This window comes from Leucopleurus acutus (genome assembly GCF_964270905.1).
Source record: "Leucopleurus acutus genome assembly, chromosome: 3".
Taxonomy (NCBI): Eukaryota; Metazoa; Chordata; class Mammalia; order Artiodactyla; family Delphinidae; genus Leucopleurus; species Leucopleurus acutus.
This window is the reverse complement of record NC_139145.1, coordinates 67,119,031-67,142,270: the sequence shown is the minus strand read 5'-3', so window position 1 is coordinate 67,142,270 and position 23,240 is coordinate 67,119,031. Positions and strand designations below refer to the sequence as shown.

Below are 23,240 nucleotides of genomic sequence, written 5' to 3'. Positions count from 1 at the left end.
CTATCTCTAATATAAGATTAAAAGGTACAGTTTATGAAGGGGTTTTTTTTTTTAATTTAAAAAAACTTGTGGGCTTCCCTGGTGGCGCAGTGGTTGAGAGTCTGCCTGCCGATGCAGGGGACACGGGTTCGTGCCCCGGTCCAGGAAGATCCCACATACCGCGGAGCGGCTAGGTCCGTAAGCTATGGCCGCTGAGCCTGCACGTCCGAAGCCTGTGCTCCGCAACGGGAGAGGCCACAACAGTGAGAGGCCCGCGTACCGCAAAAAAAAAAAAAAAAAAACTTGTGAATGAACAAATGTTTAAAAATCACATTAAATAAAAACTTCTTAACTATGATTCTTACAAACATTGATAATATTGAGATGCTAGCCTTTAAAAACTTCAGAAGCTCAAAATGTGACCTAAAATCAGAATACTGAAAGTGAAAAGATAACGCAGCACTACAGATTGCTTCCCCTACAGAAATAGAAAGCTTTAGCAGTGAAGCCATTTCCTCCCTTTTCATTTAATACACATCTCACTCTTTCCCCCAAACATGCCCCCTCAAAAAAAAAAAAAAACCATTAAGATCACCAGTTATCTCCAACTTGACAACTCCAACTATACTTTTCTGTTTTTGATCTCATAAGACCTGTCAGCAACCAGCATACAAAACAATTTATCACTCCATCATTTTTTAAACACTTCCCTTTCTGAGCTTTCCTAATGCCACACACCACTGGCCTTCCCCCTATCTCTCTGGCCATTCTTTCTTTGTAGACTTTCCTCCCCCACATCTGTACATTTTAGATTTCCTCAGTACAAAACCTGTTCTTTCCAATTCTCTACCTACATACACCCTTTTCCTAGATTATCTCACCCATTCCCTTAGTTTTAATATTGACCATTGACCCTAAGCCCAAGTTCATTATCTCCAGGCCCACGCTCTACTGTGAACTCCAGATTTACTTTATTAAACTGACAAATATCTCATTAGTAATTAACACTAGACCAAATGTCCAAAACAGAACTTCTGACTCTTTCTGCCCTTAAAATTATTTAATATATTCATTCTACAAATATTTACTGAGCACAAGCTCAGGCACTGTGCTGTATACACTGACTCACAATGTGAACTTGAGGGAGAGAGATGATAAGTTGTAAAAAGAACTATGAAGGATATAAACAGTGTGCTCTGACAGAGAATAGGGGAGAGAGCTGCTACTTTTGATGAGGTGTTCAAGATGGGCCTCCACAGTATCATGGTCTTTCCTTCGAAAACGGTGTCTACCTAGCTGCTCCAGACAGAAACCTAGGCATTTGTTCCCCACAAACAACCCATCATGTGGCTTACAAGGTTCTAACTCCAAAATACACCTTGAAGTTGAAGAGGGCTCTCAAGCAAGCAAAGAAGAGAGGTGTGGACAAGTAATGACAGCTGTGATAGATGTCACAGCAGGAAATACAGAAACCTATGGAAGAAAATTACAGTGAAACCAAACTCAGAGAGAAATCAGAAATGGCCTCCTGGAGAAAGAATAATTAGGATAAGCCCAGATGATCAGTACAAAAAGCTAAACAAAAAGGTATATAAAACTATGCCAAAAACAAAGAACTGCACAGCATGGCACATCCCAAAACCTAAAACAAATCCAAGGTGTTAAAATCATAGAAAAGGAAGGTGATTAGATTAAGACAAGGCCAGAAGAAAGCAACAAGTTATCAAAGATTAATGAGATCAGATCATGTCAAAGGGCACAGAAGTCAACTTGAAAAGTCTTCCACTGGCTAAATACGGGACAATTTGACGGTAATGGATTAAAACACATTAAAATCCAAGAGGTGATGGTAATACTAAAAAATGATAATTAAAATGAAAACCTTCATTGAACTCATCATAAATTATTCTCAAAAGTGATAAACTTTGATGCTGACTTTCCTGTAGCAAATAACCAAATAAGTAGTAAGAGAAAGTTCTTCCAGGAAATAAATGCAGAAAGAATTAAAGAATCAGAACATTACCATTTGCATCCCCTAACAAGATAATGGATTCAGGCAATAATCAACAAAAGACGCTAAAACCATTAGTGAAGGGTGAAGTTTATAATGGAAGAATAAAGCTGATACCACCTGAAACGACTAATCAATCTTAGCAGCACTAAAAAATGGGACAACCAGACATTACGTATGGATATGAAGTACACTGCAAAATCTTTGGAATATTTTAATTTAAAAAAAAAACTGGGGCTTCCCTGGTGGCGCAGTGGTTGAGAGTCCGCCTGCCAATGCAGGGGACACGGGTTCGTGCCCCGGTCCGGGAGGATCCCGCGTGCCGCGGAGCGGCTGGGCCCGTGGGCCATGGCCGCTGGGCCTGCGCGTCCGGAGCCTGTGCTCCGCACCGGAAGGGGCCACAGCGGTGAGAGGCCCGCGTACCGCAAAAAAAAAAAGAAAAAAAAAAAAAAAAACTGACCCTGAATCTAGTAAAGTATCTAACCACCAGTTTTCAGGAAAGAGAGAATAAGTTATAGCAGTGGTTCTCAAACTTGAGCATTCAGAATCACCTGGAGGGTCTTGTTAAAACAGAGATTGCTGGGAACCAGTGAATTAAAGGAAACCATTAGAGAGCAAACAGGCAAACAGACAATGTGGGAAATTTCATAGGAAAAATACCCAGTTTAAAAACAACAAATGCTATTTTTAAAAGGGAGGGGGGAGGCCGTTGTGGAATAAAAATTACTTAAGACACATAACGGCAAATTCAATATGCAGACTGATTCAAACAAACCTACTGTAAAAAGACATCCTGAGACAACTGAGAAAATTTGAATATAGACTAGTAGATAATATTAATAGATGTATATATATATATATTTTTTTTTTTTTTTGGCTGCATTGGGTCTTCGTTGCTGCGCACAGGCTTTCTCTAGTTGCATCGAGCCGGGGCTATTTTTTGTAGTGGTGTGCGGGCTTCTCATTGTGGTGGCTTCTCTTGTTGCAGAGCACGGGCTCCAGGCACGTGGGCTTCAGTAGTTGTGGTACCCGGGCTCAGTAATTGTGACTCGTGGGCTCTAGAGAGCAGGCTCAGTAGTTGTGGCACACGGGCTTAGTTGCTCCACGGCACGTGGGATCTTCCCGGACCAGGGATGGAACCCGTGTCCCCTGCATTGGCAGGCGGATTCTTAACCACTGCACCACCAGGGAAGTCCCTAGATATATAATATTAATAGATAATATAAGGGATAATAATAGATTAATGGCTATGTTAAAAATGACCTTATTAAAAAAATTAAAAGGTCAAGACTAGAGACTTCACAGAAGCTACACCACCACAGGCTATGTTAAGGAGTTTGGTCCTAAACTGTCCTAAACTGAATGGTTTTATACATAAGCATGAGATCATCACAGCAAAAACAACTTCTGGTTGTGAAAGCCGTGCACTAAAGCACTGCATTAACTGCTCAACATGATTTATCTCTTTGAATCCTTAAAATACCTCTGTGTTGTGGAGATTTTAAATTCTATACCATTTTGCCTGCTGACCATGATCAGAATTAGCATTTTTTTAAAGGATGAAGTGTTGAGAATAGTTTGGAGAAAGGCAAGAGTGATGACAGAAAGACCAGTTAAGAGGTTGTTAACTGATACAGACAAAAAGAGCAAACGTTCATGTATTAGGAATAAAATAAAAATACAGAAACTGTTTTTTGAACAAAACATGAATTATGTCCTACAGATATATAACTCTAAAACAATCTTCGTCGTCAAATTAGGCTTCTTTCAAGAACTTTTTTTTGAGACTTAGCTTATTTATTAACACAACGCAGTTTAGTGTACCTTCACTAATACACCTCATGACAACCCTGCACAGTTGCCATTATTAACATCATTTTTAGATGAAGAGAATTTTATTTTAAAAGCAATCATTTTATATGTACTGCAGTTATTAGACTTACACTTAAATCATACTTCCCCTGGAAAGTGGCCTGATGGAGAAAACATAAAGCAGTATCTTCCCTGTCTTTCCCAAATTCTTTAAAAGATTAAAACAAATTACTGTTTTAGTTCTATATATGATTAAAATAATATTCTCCCTGTGATACCCTACACACTTACCTCCAGCTCAAGAACCTTAGATAGGACAAAGCACCAGAAACCTATAAGGTAAGGGAGTTCAGACTGAATGGAAAGGGGTAATCCCTGACCATCTTTTTCAGTGGAGTAACCATGAAAAACAATACTGAAAAGCTCCTAAGACTTCTCTATTTCAGGTCTTTCCTACCCAAGAGCCCTATTATGGCTTATGACTATTGAGCCTCGTATATTGTTTACTCTAGGAACTGACTCTTACAGGCTGAGCTATAGTTAGTTGCCAATGGCTGTGTCCAAGCCTTATTTAACAACTTACACTGACTAAAACAAACAAAACCAAAAAAGTATTCTAGAATGAAAACCATGGTATACTGGAATAAAAACTAAATTTTAGTCTACTCAAAAACAGGAGTTACATAAAAAGATGCGAAACACCGTTTATTATTTGGAAAATGCAAATTAAAACCACACAAGATACCACTATACCCATTAGTATGGGAAAAGAATCTAAAAAAGAGTGGATATGTGTATTAATATATGTATAACAGATTCACTTTGCTGTATACCTGAAACTAACACAACATTGTAAGTCAACTATACATCAATTTAAAAATTTTTAAATAAATAAATAATAAAAATAAATTTTTAAAGAGACTCCAATATGGTTAACATAGTATATTTTATGTTAGGTGTTTTTTACAACACAAAAAATTTTTTTAATTTAAAAAAATCAGACTAACAATATCTGGATTTGGAGATAATCTGGAGCAACTGTAACCTCATACACTACTAGTGGGAATACAAATGGTACAAATACTTTAGAAAAGTTTGGCAATTTTTTTAAAAAGTTAAGCATACACTTAGCATATGACCCAGCAGTCCCACTCCAAGAGAAATGAAAATGTATTTCTGCATAAAGATTTGTTCACAATTGTTCACAGCAGCATTGTTATTACAGCCCAAATCTGAAAACAACCCAAAAGTCTGCCAACCAGTGAATGGATAAACTGTGGTATACCCATACAATGGAACACTATTCAGCAAAAAATGGAACGAACTACAGATAAATGCAACAACATGGATGAATCTCAAAATCATCACTCTGAGTTAAAATAGCCAGACACAAAAGACTATAAACAGTATGATTACATTTATATGAAATTCCAGAAACGTCAAAACCTCTGTCATTAGACAAAAGCAAGTCAGTGATTGCCCTGGGTGAGAAGGCATTAAGAAATGACAGCAAAGGGGCATGAGGGAATTTTTTGGATGATGGAGTGTTCTAAAACTTCATTGGGGTGGTGGGTACACGACTGTATACATGTAACAAAATTCATATAACTATAGACTTCAAATGGCTCGATTTTATTGTATGTAAACTATAGCTCAATGAAGGTGTTAAAAAAAAAAAGATTGGGTTGATTAAATTTGCAAGTTACTAAGTGTGTGACATTACCCAGTTTTCATTTCCTCACATGTACACTTCTACGCATTTTTCCATATTGTACTGCAGTTTTTGTACTTACACATAATTCTTACACATAAAAAGGATCATGTAGTTATCTATACTGCTACTTGCCCTATCTCACAAGATTGTTGTGAAACATCACGAGATAACTGATGAGAAAGTGCTTTGGCAACTCTAAAGTAGTATTACACAAACATATAGTAGAGTTTACATTTTAAAAAAATAAACTTTTTTTCACAAGAATAACTTGAGATGCTTGGAAACTTGGGTACCCCAAAGTAAATCTTTACCCAGAAATAGAAAACCTATTCAAATGTCACCTTTTTAATATCCCTCCTGAACTTGCTTTCTACTAACCCTTGATTTACTGTATGGCTCAATGTAGTACTATCTATACCACACTTTCATTTTTCAAAAGAAAAACACTAAAGAAATCTTTAAAGTCATTAGATAAGCATGGCAAGACATTTATTTCCCAGTAGAAAAGACCAAAAGCTAGATAACTTTTATTAAGTACTGTTCCAAGATGTTCACCACTGAGATTTTTCTTCCTCTAAAAGTCAAATTTCTTTCCATTTAATACTTCAATTCCACAAGTTACTGAGTGTTTAGTAATGGGACCTGCATTAGCAAGAGAGAGTGAATAATTTTAAGATTATGAAAACCTTTTCAACCAGTGTGGTACACTCATTTCAGACTCTGGCTACTGCAAAATTTAACAGATACTCATCTCTTCCTACTACTACTGTACAACTGGGCTCTATGCTATCCTACCAGGTTTGAGTGATATTTGACATTTAGCCTAGTTACATTTACAAGTTTCCACACGGCAACAAGTATGAAGGCTGTTTGAAAGACATAATCTCTTCTTCAAATGCAGTTTCGAAACTAAATTTTACCTAGAATTCAGGTTTATATTCTATTGTCTTACAATTTTTAAAAGTTTTTCTATCAGCAACAGGTACTGTAACCAAAAATTAACAAAGCCTGTAATACCACAAAATATGTTGCTACCGTTCTCAATTTTTAAAAACTCGTTTTTAGTAACAGTTCCAAGGGGGTGGTCAATTCTACGGCCATGCTTCATTTGATTCAGCGCAGCTTCATTCTGGTCAGTAAAAACCACAAACTCTTAGGTTTCACATTTCTCCTTCGGCAACATTAAAGCCACTGGGTCCGGTATCTGCACACCTCCGACTTATGTTTACAAGAAATCTGAAATAACAGCAGCTTGCCTACACGCTCCTCCAGCGTTCTCTACTCCGAAGGTTGGCCAAAACGTGCGGCTCTCTCCACAAGAGCAACCAAGCTGGAATGGAGCACCCGGAGGACGACTGGCCGCGGGGAGGAGGGGAGAACTTTTCGGCCCGGAGGACGGCGGTAGAGGTCCAATCCAGCCCGCGCCCAACTCTACGCGTCGCCAGGAAGGCGTGTGTGGACCCTAAGCTCAGGCCGCGATGCTGGGTCCGGAGGGGCAGAGTAGCGCGTGGCTGCCGAGCAGGACGTAAACAAACAGCCCCAGACGAGGGGGAAGGGGCAACCGTGGGAGAGGGGGGTAGGCGAGAGAGGACCTCGCTCGAACCGTCCAGCGCAGGTCTGCAGCTGCCCGGCCCCTCCCGACCGCGGCCCTGATCCCGGTCCCGGGGCGACGCTGCCGCTCAAGCGTAAGCACCGAAAGCCCCAGCGCCTCTGGAAGCCAAAGCCCACTAGGCCATCGGCTCCGCGCCCCTCGCTGCTCGCCCCTCGCCCTGCAGCGACCTACCTGAACGCGCAATCCGGGTCCCTCGCGTCCCGACCGGGTGCGCCCAGACCGCTCCTCTTGCTGAAGAGCTTCTGGAACAGCGTAGGGGCCATGATGGCCACGGCCAGGCCGGGGTCGCTCCACAGGGCACTCGCCAGGCCCCCGCTCTTAGAGCTGCCCCGCCACCCCCATAGGCGCCTCAGTCATATGACAGAAATTAGTCACTTCAAACGGCCACGGCGCGCGGGGCGGGGCGCGAGGCAAGGCCGGCGTCCATTGGCTGGCGGTGAGCCGCATCACGTGGTGGCGCGCGGAGCAGGGTGCAAGGCGGGGCCGTGGGGCGGAGCTGGCGCCCATAGGCTGGCCGGTGGATGTCCTCACGTGGCAGCTCACGGGGCGGGGCATGCGCGGAGGGGAGGGGCGGGAAACTGGGGTGGCTGGGGACGTGAAAAAGGAACATGTACCGGTCCCGGTCTTTCTCCGTGATGCTGTTAGTTGCTACCTGAGTCTCCAGCAGGGTGCCGCGGAGACGACGCCAGGGGCTTTGGAGTGTAGAAACCTTCCGCTTCCCGCACCCACGACTAAGAGAGAAGTTCAGGACCCCACTGGCAGTCGCCCCTCCCCCGCCGTCCTCCCCTCAGTCTCTGCGGCTTCGCGCCTCCGTCCGCGCCTGGCGGAGTCCGGCGGCCCCCGGAGCAGACCAGGTGCGCGAGCGTACCCGTGGGGCCGCGGCACATGCTGGACTTTAAGCCCGGGACCACAGGCCCGCTCACGCTGGGCCGCGAGAGGTTTGGGCTCAGAGCTTAACTGAACGGGGCTGGCTCACGGGTCTGGTGGAGGATCTGCCAAGACGCTCCCCGCAGCCATGCCTCCCGGCAGAGACGGCCTCGGCCAGGCACTGAGGGCAGCGGCCCTCGGTGTTTACCACTTGCGCCTCGAACCCTGACACACCGGGAATTAGCCCCTTGGAAGAGCTAGCCATAGGAGCCTCAGGATTTACACTCAATGTCTAGAAATGGAGAGAGAGAGAGAGGAACTGTGAAACTGTGAACAAATGAGTTTAATAGGCGGAAAACCCTTTCCAAAGAAAAACATTGCTCATTAATGACCGTACAGTCTACTTAAACCCAGGGAACCAAAATTTATCAGGGTTTGGATCAAATTGGTCTTACAGATCTTCAGTTTCCCTACTCATTCCCCTACTGCCCCTCCAGCAGGAGGAATTTTGTACCATGGGACGCAAATTCTCTGACAGATATGAATGTCTGGAAATTACTGGTATGTGGTTTGGAAGGTTAGATTAAAATACTTTTTTGAGAATTTCACTTAATAAGGCATACAAATCAAATTGTCTCTAAGTGGCTGCCAGCTGCCACTGATTTGCAGCTAGAGTTTATGCTATGAAATAAGTGGTCTTATATAGAAAAAAGAAAAGTAATAGCCAGAGTATATATCTCGGAGAATTTCAGTGGTCATGTAACAACGTGTTGTTCAGTTTCAATGTTACAAGAATTTTTAAAGTACTATTTATAGGTGATTAAGAAATTAATTTATTCCTTCCACAATGTCTAAGTGTCCCTGGTCTAGGCACTGGGGATCCAAAATTAAAAAGATAGGGCTAACTTTCTATATGAGGAAACAGTAAAGTAAAAAAGGTAATTTGAAATTACCAGTGTTGTGAATGAGAAACAATGAAGTGAGTGGGGGAGGTCTCTCTGAGGAGGTGACATTTGAGGTGCTCAGGTTAAGAGTCATTCAGAGTTGCTCCGTACATTGCCCAAGCTCCAGAATTACTGAGCAATACAAGGTCAAAATAGCAAGACTGTATCCCCTATAAACTTAAGATAATTCTCTGGCGCCAAACGCTGAAAGATTTCTAATGAGGCAAAATAGCTATGTATATTTCTCTCACAAAATATGAACGCGGAATGGAATTTTGCAAACAAAAAATGAAGTCTGAAATTTTTTAAAATGAGAAAACGCGCATCCTATAAGTCAATTAATGAAGCGATCATTGGGGAAAGTTTTGTTTTGACACTAGCAAGTATCACTAAATGAGTACAAGTGGAAACGGGCTCAAGCCTGTCTATATTTGACCAAAGACACAAGGAGGAATCATGGCCGCTCCGTGGCTGGCACAGAGTAGTTCCAGTTCCCCTCAGAATGAAGTTTATAAATAAAATAATCTTAGGTGCTTTCATCTTGGCAAAAAGTTACCTCGTGGATAATTATAGATATTAATAGTAAGGGAAAGAACATTAGGACTTGCATAAGAGATACTTTGTATTAGTGTTCTCTAATCATGTAAATGTTTCATTTCTGTGGTCTTATACTTGAAAGGTACAGAAAAAAACAAAATTTACTTGCTATCATTCATCACATTTCCTTTATGTTGTTGTGTAATACTCAAATTATAGACTCAGAGAGCACTGAAATGATACAAGTTTGTCATAAAAGAGGACATATAACTATACGTAATTATGCAGATTAAAATGAAAATATTTTCAACTTCAATAACTGTATATTATCTTTTTTTCCCCTTTTACTTAACACTACCTCTTCCCCCACAGAAGCTGAGGTGTCTTAAAAGTAGCCTCTTTAAGTTTAGGAGCAAGGAGGAAATGTAAGAAAGAAAATAATTATTCATTAATGTTATATGAATGTGGAACTGTTGGGTTAGAAAATTAGACATAAGGCCTACGCTTTCACTCAGGAGTAGAAGATTTAGCCTCCCCACAAACCCCAACAGCCTTTGGGGCTCTGTCCAACTGATTCCAATAACATAGAAGACAGGGGCACTTCTCACTACAGCCATTTTCCAGTTATTAAATATAGCAAAAGGTGGCAATAAAACTGGAATCTTGCTCCCTTAACCACCATGCTAGTAAGCACAACCTGAGTTGTGCTAAATTTTCCTGAAACAAGTTAAATTTTCATTGATAGCATCTCAGAACAAGATAGTCAGAATCAAGATGATAAAGTAAAACTTCCTGAATGGCACTTAGATGGACTCATGACGGTACCTCAGTTTTAAAAACTCTTAAGCCAACCAATGATTTACTGCTATATAATAAGGGAATGGCAGTGGTTTGAGGCAACAGCAAACAAACAACCATTTATTCAACAAATATTTATTGAGTCCCTCAAAGGTCCCAGACTCTGTTCTGGTAGTCTATTCCTACTCTCAGAAACTTAGTTCTTAGTGGGAAGAGGCAAAGTAAACAAGATGTTTGCAAGTAGTCCTAAAAGCTAGGAAAAAAAGAGTTGATAGTACAACTGGTGCGGCCAAATTTACATAGAGTGGTCAGGAAAATCCTCTCCAAAGATGCGGTATTTGAACTGAGGTCTAAAGAATGAAAAGGAACCCGTGACGGGAAGATGATGGTAAAGAACATTCTAGCAGAGAGAAGAAGAAGTACAAAGACTGAGGCAGGAATGGGTTTCTCCTGTTTGAAGAAGAAAAAGGAGGCCAAAACAGCTGAACACCCTGTGGGAGGGGGAAGATGTTTGAGATGTGGCTAGAAAGGTACAAGGAGCCAGATTATGTAGAACCTTGTAAATCATGCGAAGGAGGTTACATTGTGATGGGAACTATTGTAGGAGTTTAAAACAGGAGAGGGACGTGATAGAATTTATGATTTTAGAAGATCGGTTGCTCTGTGGAGAAGGGATTATAAAAGAATAAGAATGGAAGGAGAGAAACCATATAGGAGTCTACCATGTATTTTAGGCAAGAGCTGATGTTGGCTAACTATTTTGAAGATAGAACTAACACGATTTGTAGTAGGAGTGAAAGAAAGGAAAACTAAGGATTGACTCCTACGTTTTTGCCTTGGGCAACCAAATGGAAGTCATTTCCTGATGGAAAGACCAGGGAAAGTACAGGTTTGAAGAGGAAAATCAAGCATATTAAGTTTGGATATATTAAGTTTGAATTGGCTATTAGATATCCACGTGGAGATTCTGAGAATATATGAGGAGAATCCAGGATTGCAGAGAAATTCAGTAGGCATCAGCTAATACACAGAATTTAAAATATAGAATGAGTGAGTTTACCTAGAAAGAATGTGTATGGGACTTCCCTGGTGGTGTAGTGGTTAAAAATCCGCCTGCCACTGCACGGGACATGGGTTCGAGCCCTGGTCCGGGAAGAGCCCACATGCCGCAGAGCAACTAAGCCCGTGCACCACAACTACTGAGCCTGCACTCTAGAGCCCGCAAGCCACAACTACTGAGCCCATGTGCCACAACTACTGAAGCCCGTGTGCCTAGAGCCCATGCTCTGCAGCAAGAGAAGCCACTGCAATGAGAAGCCCACGCACCGCAACGAAAAGTAGCCCCCGCTCACTGCAACTAGAGAAAGCCCGCGCACAGCAATGAAGACCCAACGCAGCCAAAAATAATTTTTTTAATTTTTAAATGAAAGAGTGTATAATACAGAAGAGAGTCCAGCACTAATATTCAAAGAAGGCAACACTTACAAGTCTTGAAGAGAAGGATCCAGGAAAGAAGGATGAGCATAAGCAGTAGTAGCAAGACAAGAGAAGAAAATAACCCAAAACGGAGGAAGGGGTCAACTGTGTTGAATGTTACTGAAAATTTAAGTGTCCATTAGATTTGTCAACATGGACATCTCGACAAGAACAGTTTCAATGGAAGGATGAGCAAAAGCCTGAATGGAGTGGACTAAAAAAGAAAGAGTAGGGAGGGAGTGGTAAAGCAAGTATAGACAACTACTCCATTTTGCTGAGGTAAGGAGCAGAAAAATGAGGATTGAGAGGAGACGGGAGGAGGGAAAATTGTCCTCCTCTTTTTTTTTTTTTTTTTTGAGATGGAAGATATTAGAGAATTTCATATGCTAAGAGAAATAATCTAATAGAGATGCTGAAATCAAATACCTGCTATGTTCCAGAATGCAATAATGTACAAGACAGGTACAGCCCTCACCCTTAAGAAATCAACAAGTAAACAAGTTATTACAGATTGTGATAAGTGCTTTTAAAGAATCAAACTTTTATCTTCAATATAAAATTGGCTTGAAATCCTCATCTTGAATTCTATTAGAAGTATGCAAGAATAATGGCACACTTCTATGACAAACATTCTTTCAACAAGTATTTTTCAAACACTTAATATGTTTACTATGTGTCTGGGAGCTGTGCTACAACCTGGAAATACAATGATGGACAACATGTAGTTCCTGCACTCAAGGACCTTACAGCCTAGAGAGAAAAAACAGAATTTGACAGGCAATTACATGGTGTAACATTATGATAAATGCTATGATGTGGCAAGTACAGGATGCCAGGAGAAAACAAGGAAAAGCAACTAACCTTTTGGGAGAATTACAGGGAGTTTTCTGAAGGGTGAAATAAATAGGAATTAAAACGGGATATGCTAAAGAAAAGAGGATGTGGGCATGGAAAGTGTTTCAGGCAGATGGAGCAGCACATACCATCTGCCTGGTGGAGGCAAAAGAGAATATAAAAATTCAGTGACCTACAATATAATCTAATGGTAAAATTGAACTGGATTAAGAAAACTATGTAAGGGACTTCCCTGGTGGTCCAGTGGTAAAGAATCCGCCTTACAATGCAGGGGACGCGGGTTTGATCCCTGGTCAGGGAACTAAGATTCCACATGCTGCGGGGCAACTAAGCCTGCACACCACAACTACTGAGCTCACGCGCCTCAACTAGAGAGCTTGCGTGCCTCAAACTACAGAGCCCACGTGCTCTGGAGCCCACACGCCACAACTACAGAGAGAAAACCCCCACGCCACAACTGGAGAGAAGCCTGTGCACCACAACGAAGAGCCCACGTGCTGCAACTAAGACCCAATGCAGCCAAAAATAAATAAAATAAATAAATAATAAAATAAATCTTAAAAAAAAAGAAAACTGTAAAAATCACTTAAAAGATAAGACTTTATCCAGAGGATATGGGGAGCTATTGAGGAATTTTAAGCAGAAAACATGATCAGATGAGCATTTTAGAAAGCTCTCTGGATACGTTGTGGAAAGCTGACTATAAGGTACAAGAATAATGATTGAGAAACTAGTGAAGAGGCTCTCATTCTAAGCCAGGCAAGAAAGTACTGACATGAACTCAGAGAATAGCCATGGGAATGGAGGAGTATGGAAAATAATGAGGGCTTTTAGGATTCAAAATCAACAGGACTTCATGACTGACTGCCTGTGGGAAAGTAAGAGAAAGAGAGGAGTCATGGGTGACAGCAAATTTCTGGCTCAGGTAACTTGGATAGATGAAGATATATAACACTGAAACAGATGATAGGAGAAAGAACTGCTTCAAGGGGGAGATAAGTTGAGTTTGGGATATGTTGAATATGAGATACCATGAGAATCCCTGTAGTGATGACAAGTAAGCTTTTGGCTACACAGACTTAGAACTCTAGAAAGGTCTTGTGTGAGTCCATCAATCAGGATGTTCTGTGTTGCACATGATAGAAAACCCAAATTAAACTAGCCTAAGCAAAAAAAAAAAAATTGATTGGCTCGCATAACTGGAGCTCAAGTAGAGCACAGTTCAGGTACAGCTGCATCCAGAGACTGCAACAATGATATCAAGAATCCAATTTCTCTATCCCAGCTCTAATTTCTCTGTATGAACTCCATTCCCAGGCAGGGCCTCCATTTGTGGACACAAGATGGCTGCCAGAAGCTCTCCTCTCAGGTAAAATCCTTTCAGATAAAAATCCAAGAGGAAAAGTAAAATGTCTACATCCCAGCATTCCCAGAAAAAGCTCTGAGATTTAATCCAATAGATTATTTTAGGCCTTGCACCCATTCTGAACCAATCACTGTGCCTGAGTTAGGAGGGCCATGTTAATTGACTTAAACCGTTAAAGGCCCACCCCTGGAACTAAGGGTGGGATCAATCCCACCTAAACCATGTGACCTGGAAACTCAAAATCCAATTACAATGGAGGTAGAAGGGAACAGAAATACAGTGATGAACAAGATGTAGTTCCTGCACTCAAGAAGCTTACAATCTAAGGGAGAAAAAGTAGAATTTGAAAGGCAATTACAGTACATTGTGATAAATGCTATGACGTGGGCAAGTATAGGATGCTGTGGGAATACAAGGAAAGACAGCAAACATTTTGGGGGACAGATACAGGGCCAGTCACGACACATCTCCACTACCAATATCCATGGCAGTTACTGACAAAGATTTGGGGTCAACTGAACAGAGATGATAACTGATGGCAGTGGTAGATGACATCACCCAGGGAGACTGTGTAACATAAGAAGAAGCCCTAGAATAGAACCCGAAGAAACAACAAAATTTAAAGACTGGACAGAGGAAAATGAGGCTTCAGGAGAAATGGAAGAGAAAGAGCTATACATGAGATGAAAGACTGGAGAATAATGTTTCAGAGAGGTCATTCCTTACTGGAGGCTTTCAAGAGGAGAGTAATAGTCTACAACATCATTAGCTGGGAAAGGTTGGGTAAGACAAGAACTGAAAAATACTCCTTAGATTAGCATCAAAGTAGTTGCTTGTAGCCTTGAGGGGACCAGTGTCAGTGAAGGATCAGAGCTAAAACCAGACTTTATGTGTATTGGGGCAGGGGAAGGAAGAGGAGAAAGGGCTGAGTAGTGAGGGAATCAGTGAGAAAGCAGAAAGCACTCTTTTTAGGAAGCATGGATGTAAACAGGTAAAGAATTATTGGGTAGGTAGAAGAACATATGGAATCAAGGGAGTATTTAAGATATAAGCTGATTCAACATTTTAAAATGCAGGTTAGAAAGCAACAGTAGAGCAGGAGAGGTTGAAGATAACATCTATCTGGAAAGTCTGGGCACCACACCCTTCATATAAACACATATCCTGTATACACAATATGAGATAAAGAGGCTATTCATAACTGAACAAACCATGATGAATTACACCTGGGAAAGGCGAAAAAAACTCTAGTTAAATTTTTTTAAATGGAAACGGTATCATGCCTGGCCTTTCATGAATTTTTAACTGGATTTTCACACTTACGACCTGAGATTTTTTTTCACGAAGTGTAATTTGAAAATATAATTTTAAGTGCTTAAAAATGAAATGTAATTAGTTATATGCTAAAGTAAAGGGATCCAGTCCCATTGTTAACTTTTTAAAAATCACAGACCACTTAGAAAATATGATGAAAACTATGGAGACCCTCACCCCAGAAAGAGATGGTCCTTTCTGATGGTCTTCCAGGCAGGTTCACTGAGAGACGTCTGTGGCCTACCCACCAATGTAAAGTTAAGAGTATAACCTTCTTCTAGGATTTGCCAACAGGAATCCTCTTGGAACTTCTAACGTCCACCAGACAGCAAGCAGGCTTATTTTACTTTCCCTCCTCTTAATCATAATCGAAGTTATGTCCTCTACCACTAAACCTTCAACTCCAATTGCAACTCCTTCCTCCCTCCCACCTTGCCCTGTGCTCAAGCTGATAAAAATATTGAACTCACATAGTCCTACTTTCACATCAGCCTGGCCAAGTATTTATCTTTCTAAGGTAGCTATATTTTTCTTATCAGCAACATGGAACTATCAAATGTTATCTCCTCCAGCCCCACTAGGCCCAGTCTAAGAATCAGGTATTGTTTTTTCTCACAAGAACCTACCACCTGTTTAGAAATTATCAAATACTTTGTTCTCATTCTAACTCCTCCCCCTTGGATTATAAACTCCTTGAAGGCAGGTAATAGGCCTTCTATTCCATTTCTTCTTCCCCCACTGCTTATCACACTTCTGCTTTAAAACTACCACAGGAGTTGCTGACTTAGCTGAGTACTGATTTAGAGTTCAGGTCTAAATTTGGTTCTAACATCCATCATTAATGATCTCTTCTACATTTCCTAACAACTTTCCCATATTTCACCTCTAGATTAAAATGTGGAACTGAAATCACAAATAGTTTTGTTAGTGGCTTAAGACCTTGTCAAATCGTTTACAAGAATATTTTCATGGGAGTCCTATTTAAAAATGAGTACTATATGGGTTATGTAACCTCAGTTAATTCTTCAATTTTACAATTTTCTTTCATATTGAAGGAGCTTTGAAAATTGGCCTCATTTACTTTTATGTCTAATAACATTAGTAAAACCAACAGAGTTAAAATCTCACCGTTATACACTGTTCACTGACAACAGGATTGTTCCTTTTTAGGAAGGGCATTTCCAAGATGCCACAATAAGCTATATTACCCCCCCCCAAAAAAATCCTACAGATAGATAGCATTAGCTAAAAAAGGTTGTTCGGGGATGAGGTAATATATTAAATACTTAGTGTGTGATTGATTGTACGTATTATACATTCCCTGCTTCAGCAAACCTTAAGTATAGAGTTTCTTTCAGTCAGACCTGGAATTAGGTCTCTCACTCATGTGGTTTCAATTAAGTTCTGTTAAAAATAGCTCGTAATATAAGCATCAACAATTTTACTACCTTTAATCCATAAAAAGGATAAACTTGGGAAAAAAACATCAAAGGAAGTTACCTAGTATCCTGGTGTTGGGTCTTTATAAATAGCTGAAGTCATCTATTTAGTGTACAGTCTTCTAATATAAGCTATTTGTTATTTTATAATACAAATACATATATTTAAGAAGCAGACAGAAGATTCTTTCTCAGCTCATTAAAAGTAATTTATAAGACTCAACAGAATTTCAACATCAGGATATATCACAAATAATCAGAGAATTTTGATTTTTGAATTTCATGTAATTTTAGGCAGACATTCTGCTTCACGGACTTTGACTTCACATTCAAGTCTTCAAAGTAGTGAAAATTCAGCCACAGCTGCTACATCCTGCCACTTGTTTTTATTATAATGTCTGGAGAAAAAAATAACAATAGATTATTTCATATGCATCACAAGCAGGTGTTCAATAGTTATTAATAATCAGTCCCTGGGGGAGAGAATGCTTGATGTCCAAGCAACTCTAGTTTCACTCCATCGAGCCTTAGGAAACAAATCCAGAGGTCATTAAAAAAAAAAAATGGAATAGCTGGCTCACTCCTTCCTGGACATGCTGAAGACGCTTCTCTTCTCTTTGGAGACACAAAGAGACCTGCTCAATAACATTCCAATGGAAAGCCCAGCATAGACAGCTGTTAGTGGCCATCACAAGTCGCTAACTCCAGCCTTGTAACCTGGTGGAATGGATCCAGTTGTGCTTCTTATCCCAGTCCTCCTCAGCCACCACCTAGTCAGAACCTCCTCACATTTTCCTACCCATCTCTCCTTTTCATTCTCCTACCCTTTGTTGTAGATGAACCCAGGTTCTTTCCAATACAGGATTCTGGGGCCTTCACCTCTCCCCCAATATCTTGTACCACAAGATCCAGAGTGGAGTCAGCTTTACCTATTCCCATTGCCACTTTCATACTATGATATACCTCACCCGCTAGCCTAATCAGCCTATATCAATAGGTTCTCAAACTCTGCTGTACCATAGAGTTATCTGAGCTTTTACAAATCCTGATATCCAGGCTGTACTCCATACCAATTAGAACAGAACCTCTGGACAAGGGACTCAAATATCCAGGAAAGTCTGATGTGCAGCTGTTGGAACACCAGAGACCTATATCTTTGATATTCAAAGTGTGGTCCATGGACCAGTAACTTCAATGTCACCTAGGAGTTGATTAGAAATGTAGAATCTTGGGCTCCATTCCAGACCTATTGAATCAAAATCTCCATTTTAAACAAGATCCTCAAGCAGTTCACAAGTAAATTAAAGTTTGGGAAGTACTGGCTATTCTACCCTCTATTCCTCCTTATTGTTGTCTTCACTGACCTCAGATACTATCTGCTCATTTATTAAAGACTTTGGGCCACAGCCATCTTCTCCATACCAATTTTTTTTTTTTTTTTTTTTTTTTTTGCGGTACGCGGGCCTCTCACTGTTGTGGCCTCTCCGGCTGCAGAGCACAGGTTCCGGACGCGCAGGCTCAGCGGTCATGGCTCACGAGCCCAGCCGCTCTGCGGCATGTGGGATCTTCCCGGACCAGGGCACGAACCTGTGTCCCCTGCATCGGCAGGTGGACTCCCAACCACTGCGCCACCAGGGAAGTCCCATACCAATTTTTGAGTAACTTTCCAAGTGGCAATCAACCCACCCAACTATGTAGTCTCCCCTATCCCTCCTCTGCCTTCATATATACATCCAGGGCCATGCCCTATATTTTCCCCTGACATCACCTAGAGCACATCATTTCTAAAACTTTACAATACTAGAGACCTAGGAGTCATCCTCTAACTGTCCTTCTCTCTCACTACCCTGTACCAGTACCTAAGCAGTCACTAAACCCTGGCAATTATACCAATAAACATTTTTAGGTTACATTGGTTCTCAATCCCCAGAAATCCTGAATCAGACTGCTGAAGCAATGACCCTGGAATTTGCATTATTTATACATTCCCCATGTGGTATGAGCACCACACTTTATCATATTTCTGTGTGACACTTCTGCCTGCTATTATTATCTAAAAACTCAAACTCTCACTAAAGATATATATGTATCCAGGTAAAGGCTGTTATTCTACTAGCTTAAGATATGAATTTATAACACACCATTTATCATCTCTTCTGGAGATGAAAATAAAAATCTTACTATAAGGATAGCTACAGGTTTTGTCTGATTTTCCAAAATGTACTGTTAGCTTGGAAGTCTTCTCTGACACTTCAAAGTTAAAAGCATCCTCTCCTGGGCTCCTAGAGTGTTTTGCTCCACTTCTAACTTATCACCTTATAGAGAAGACTGTGAGGTCTACTTCATCACTAATCTGTGAGCCCCAGAGAGCAAAGGCTATACTCCTATCCCTATCTAATAATGCAGAGCATAATGCATGCTTGTTGGCTGAATTAAAGTACCAATAAATTAGACATCCATTGCTGTAACTGTAAGAGGTACAGAAGCAATGATTGTCCAACCGTCTTCTTGGCAAAAAAAAAAAAAAAAAGTTAAGTCTCTGTTTAAATAGATATAGAAGTCCAATGTGTAAAGCAAAGAGAATCAAAACTGCTCTGTCTGGATGACCTGAGAAACTCAGAGCCCTATCTACTCTACCCCACATTCCCTATTTGACAGCTACCCAGTCAAACTCAGAACCAGGAAAACTAAGTTCTAGTTCTGACTCTACCAGTAATTAGCTGTGTGAACTTGGGCAAGTCACTTATCAATATGGCCAGGTCATTTTTTTTATACGCAAAATGAGCAAAATAAACTAGATTATTATATGGTTCTCAAATTTTAGTGCTTATTGGGATCACTCTGAAAGCTCATTAAATTGTAGATTCTTGTGCCATATCTCTAGAGATTGTAATTTACCAGGTCTGCAGTGATTCTGCTACAGGTGGTCAGAGGACCACACAATGAGAAACCTTGGACTGGATGTTTTCTAAGGCCTCTTCTATCTGTCTCTCTGTCACCATTCTCAGATCTCTACTTACCCACATCACCTCCTCTACCACATCTCTTTTGGACTCCTCTAGTGGTTTACTTTCACCAATTTTTTTTCTTTAATCAGCATAGTGCCAGTTATTAATGAACAAGCAGCATACTGAACAGGGGTCCTAGACCATCAAAAGTGAGCTTCACTCTGTAGTCCTGATTAGATTACTGCCAAACTAGCTAAACTGTTAAATGCCAGGACTAAAAATAGCCTGCTGCATGTTTAAAATAACATGCTCACAGTTAGCTTGGGGCTTTGCTATTTTTACTGAAGGAAAGACAGAGACAAGTGCCCAGAGGTTGAAAGGGAATTACTTAAATAAGGAGGCTGCTATATGAGGTGAGAGCCTAGGAAGAAGCCAGGAGGTGGCACAACTAGTTCAACAGGCATCAGGGGGCTCTCTGTGAATTAAACTAAAAATTTTGGTCTGATTTCTCCATAAGGGAAAAACGCGCTCATCGAAATTTTACCAGCAATGACAGAGATAAGAGTAGGAAAGGTTAGGCAACATCTGGGATTTGATTTGGAAAGTGTCCAAGTCATTGTCAAACCCATCTGAGAGCCAGTGACCATACAGAGAGTCTTAGGAGACCTCATCTGAGAGCGTGAAGACCTCCTGTGAGGGGAGGAAGTGTTACAATGCCAGCGTCTTTTTCCTCCCTTTTTTTTCCCCCAGAATTCTGTAAAAATGCAAAGAAAATTGGGTGGTACTTGAGAATTGGGGGTGAGGATTACCGCAGATGAGAAACATACTTCTATATTTCAGTTCCACGCCACAAATCCATACAATTCCGCTTTTCAACTGTACCAAAGAATCTGCTTATGAATTTGACATGGTCTTAATGGTAGCATGAAAGGCCGAATTTTTCACGTGTTAATATTTTTTCCACATTTATCCTTGAATCTGAAGAACTTCATACAGTACTGTAAATTTAACTTACATTGAGTTTGATGACAGTTCTTGTGAAGAGCTTCTGCATGTAACAGACACACAGTTAAAGAACACAGCAGAGTACAACATTTGCAGGACCAATTTTGGAACCAACAGATGTGACCTCTCATTTGCCATCTTATATATCAGTTTTACCAGCTCCTTCTAAATGTGTGTATTATTTGTAAGGAAAAGAAGGAAAACCCTAAGACTTGTCTAATAACTTAGTGGACAATGTGTGTGTTGGGTTTAGGATGGATAGCAAAGTCTTTTTGAGCTGTGTTATCTAACTTGTATATACAACTGTAATTAAAAGTTAGGATTCACCTGTTTCTCGCGGTTTACAATGATGAATCATTTGAAAACTCTGGAAATGTGACTAGGATATGATTTAAGACTGTAGAAGTGAAGAAGCTCTTCAAGTGCTAAAACTGAAGACTTGTAGTTTGGGGCTCAAATTCAGTTAAGTACTGTTTGTATGCCAGGATATGTGAGATGTAAATGTAATAGGTCACTTTTCACCCTTGTAGCTATAAAATAAAAATTCTGTAGAACAGAAATAGATTGTACTACTGAATTAACAAAGTTATACTAAAGTATCATGTTTAAAAAAAAAAGTATATATATATATATAATATATATATATATATATATATATATATATATACACACACACACACACACAGAGTTAAGCTGTTGCTGTTACCCTGTCTGGATTTGAAAAATGTGCTGATATATATATATATGTACACACACACACATATCCACATATATATATATGTGTATATATATGAAATACACACACACATATATATATATTATATACCCGCACACATCTAAAATGGCCTAAAGCAGACATCCATGTAATTACAGCTGCAAAATGAAGACATTTCGGAGAGAACACTGTATCATAGTTCATTCATTTGCAGTGGATCTTTGTTCCTTTTTACTGTGGTAATTTTAGAAATGAGTGTCAAGTTTGAAATTAGATCTGCTAAGTTGGGGTTTTGCTGCTTGAACTCGGCACTGGGTCCTCAAATAAACTGATGTGAATGTAGTATTTTCCCCTGTGTGAAGAAGCAGCCGCACCCCAACAGAATAGGAGGAAAAATCTAAAACTGTTTCAAGTTTTATCTTTTTGTATATGAAAATAATATAATAATAATAATAATAATTTTGGTCTGAACATTCAAAAGAACTTCCTAGATACAACTTAGTTTTGATTTGTTGAATAATTAAACCCAGAATTGTGACATTACCTGCTGTCATAAATTAATATGATAGGCCAAAAAGATCAAATTAAGACAAGTTTATTTTTATCATTTTACTGAACTATAACATACACACAGAAAAGTACACATATGTGTACTATACAGCTTGTTGGGTCTTCAGAAACTTAACACACCCATGTAACCAGCATCCAGATAATGAAACTGAACACTACCAGTACCCTAGAATTCCCTCTTATAATGCTTTCCAGTTAATACCCACTCCCCAACAAGGACATCCACTGTGGTGATTTCCATCATAGTTTAGTTTGCCTAGTTTTGTACTAAATATAAGTAATATTAAATGTACTGTATTGTGTTTGGCTTCTTATGTGGGACTCATCAATATTGTTGCAAGTAACTATATACTGTTGATTCTCACTGCTATATAGCACCCTAATGAATGAATATACCACAGTTTATTTGTCCATTCTACTGTTGATGGGCATATTCGGATAGTTTCCAGTTTGAAGCTATTACCAACAGTGCTGCTATGAACATGCTAGTATATATCTTATGATGAACATATGTACCCATTACAGTGGATACACTGTATATATATATACAGTGTCATATATATGTTAGCCACCCCTGTCATCACCCAATAAGCCAATGAACAAAGTGGCCATGATGGCAGGGATGGAGGTTATGCATGGTCTCAGCAAAACAGACTGGAAGTGGAATTGCTGGGTCTTTAGTGTCCAGGGAAATGGAATTGCTGGGTCTCTTTTCCATCTCAGTGAAACTTCTAGGGTTCCAGTGGTATGAGAGATATGCCTTATAAGGTAAAGGATAAGTTGTTGCATCTGGCCTCTCCTACAACCAAAAAGGAGACAACATGTAGTGGGCCATTTTAGATTTTGGAGTCAACATATTTCCTCATTTGTGTGTACTACTCCAGCCCACTTACTAAGTGACCTAAAAAGTTGCTGGTTTTGAGGGAGTCTCAGAATAAAGAGAAGGCTCTGCAAAAGGTCCAGGCTACTGTGCCACTTGTACCATACAGTCCAGCAGATCCAATGGTGCTTGAAATGTCAGTGGCAGAAAGAGATGCTGTTTGGAGCTTGTAGGTGAATAATCACAGTACAGGTCCTGAGGATTTTGGAGCAAAGCGCTGCCATCCTCTGTGGGTAATTACTCTCTTTTTGAGAAATAGCTTTTGCTCTGCTACTAGGTCTTAGTAGAGATTGAATACTTAACCATGGGCCATGAAGTTACAATGAGAGCTGAGCTACCCATCATGAATTGTGTGTTGTCTGATGCACCAAGCCATAAAGTTGGCTGTGAAGAGCAGC

At 40.3% G+C, this 23,240-nt stretch overlaps 2 protein-coding genes across 3 annotated transcripts in view; both read right to left on the bottom strand.

Moving 5' to 3' along the window:
- The window catches only part of FNIP1 (folliculin interacting protein 1), a 132,349-nt gene extending 124,893 nt beyond the window's left edge, over positions 1–7,456 (bottom strand). For both annotated transcript variants that reach the window (XM_082837188.1, XM_082837189.1), the window contains exon 1: positions 7,300–7,456. In XM_082837188.1, coding sequence (XP_082693314.1) covers positions 7,300–7,391 — 92 coding nt within the window. In that variant the 5' untranslated portion in view covers positions 7,392–7,456. The remainder of the gene's footprint in view (positions 1–7,299) is intronic.
- Positions 7,457–8,074: 618 nt separating this feature from the next.
- Positions 8,075–23,240, bottom strand: part of MEIKIN (meiotic kinetochore factor) — a gene marked incomplete at both ends in the record, with an annotated part of 138,938 nt that continues 123,772 nt past the window's right edge. The window contains one exon of the mRNA XM_082835047.1: positions 8,075–8,287. Within this exon, the coding sequence (XP_082691173.1) occupies positions 8,075–8,287 (213 nt within the window). The remainder of the gene's footprint in view (positions 8,288–23,240) is intronic.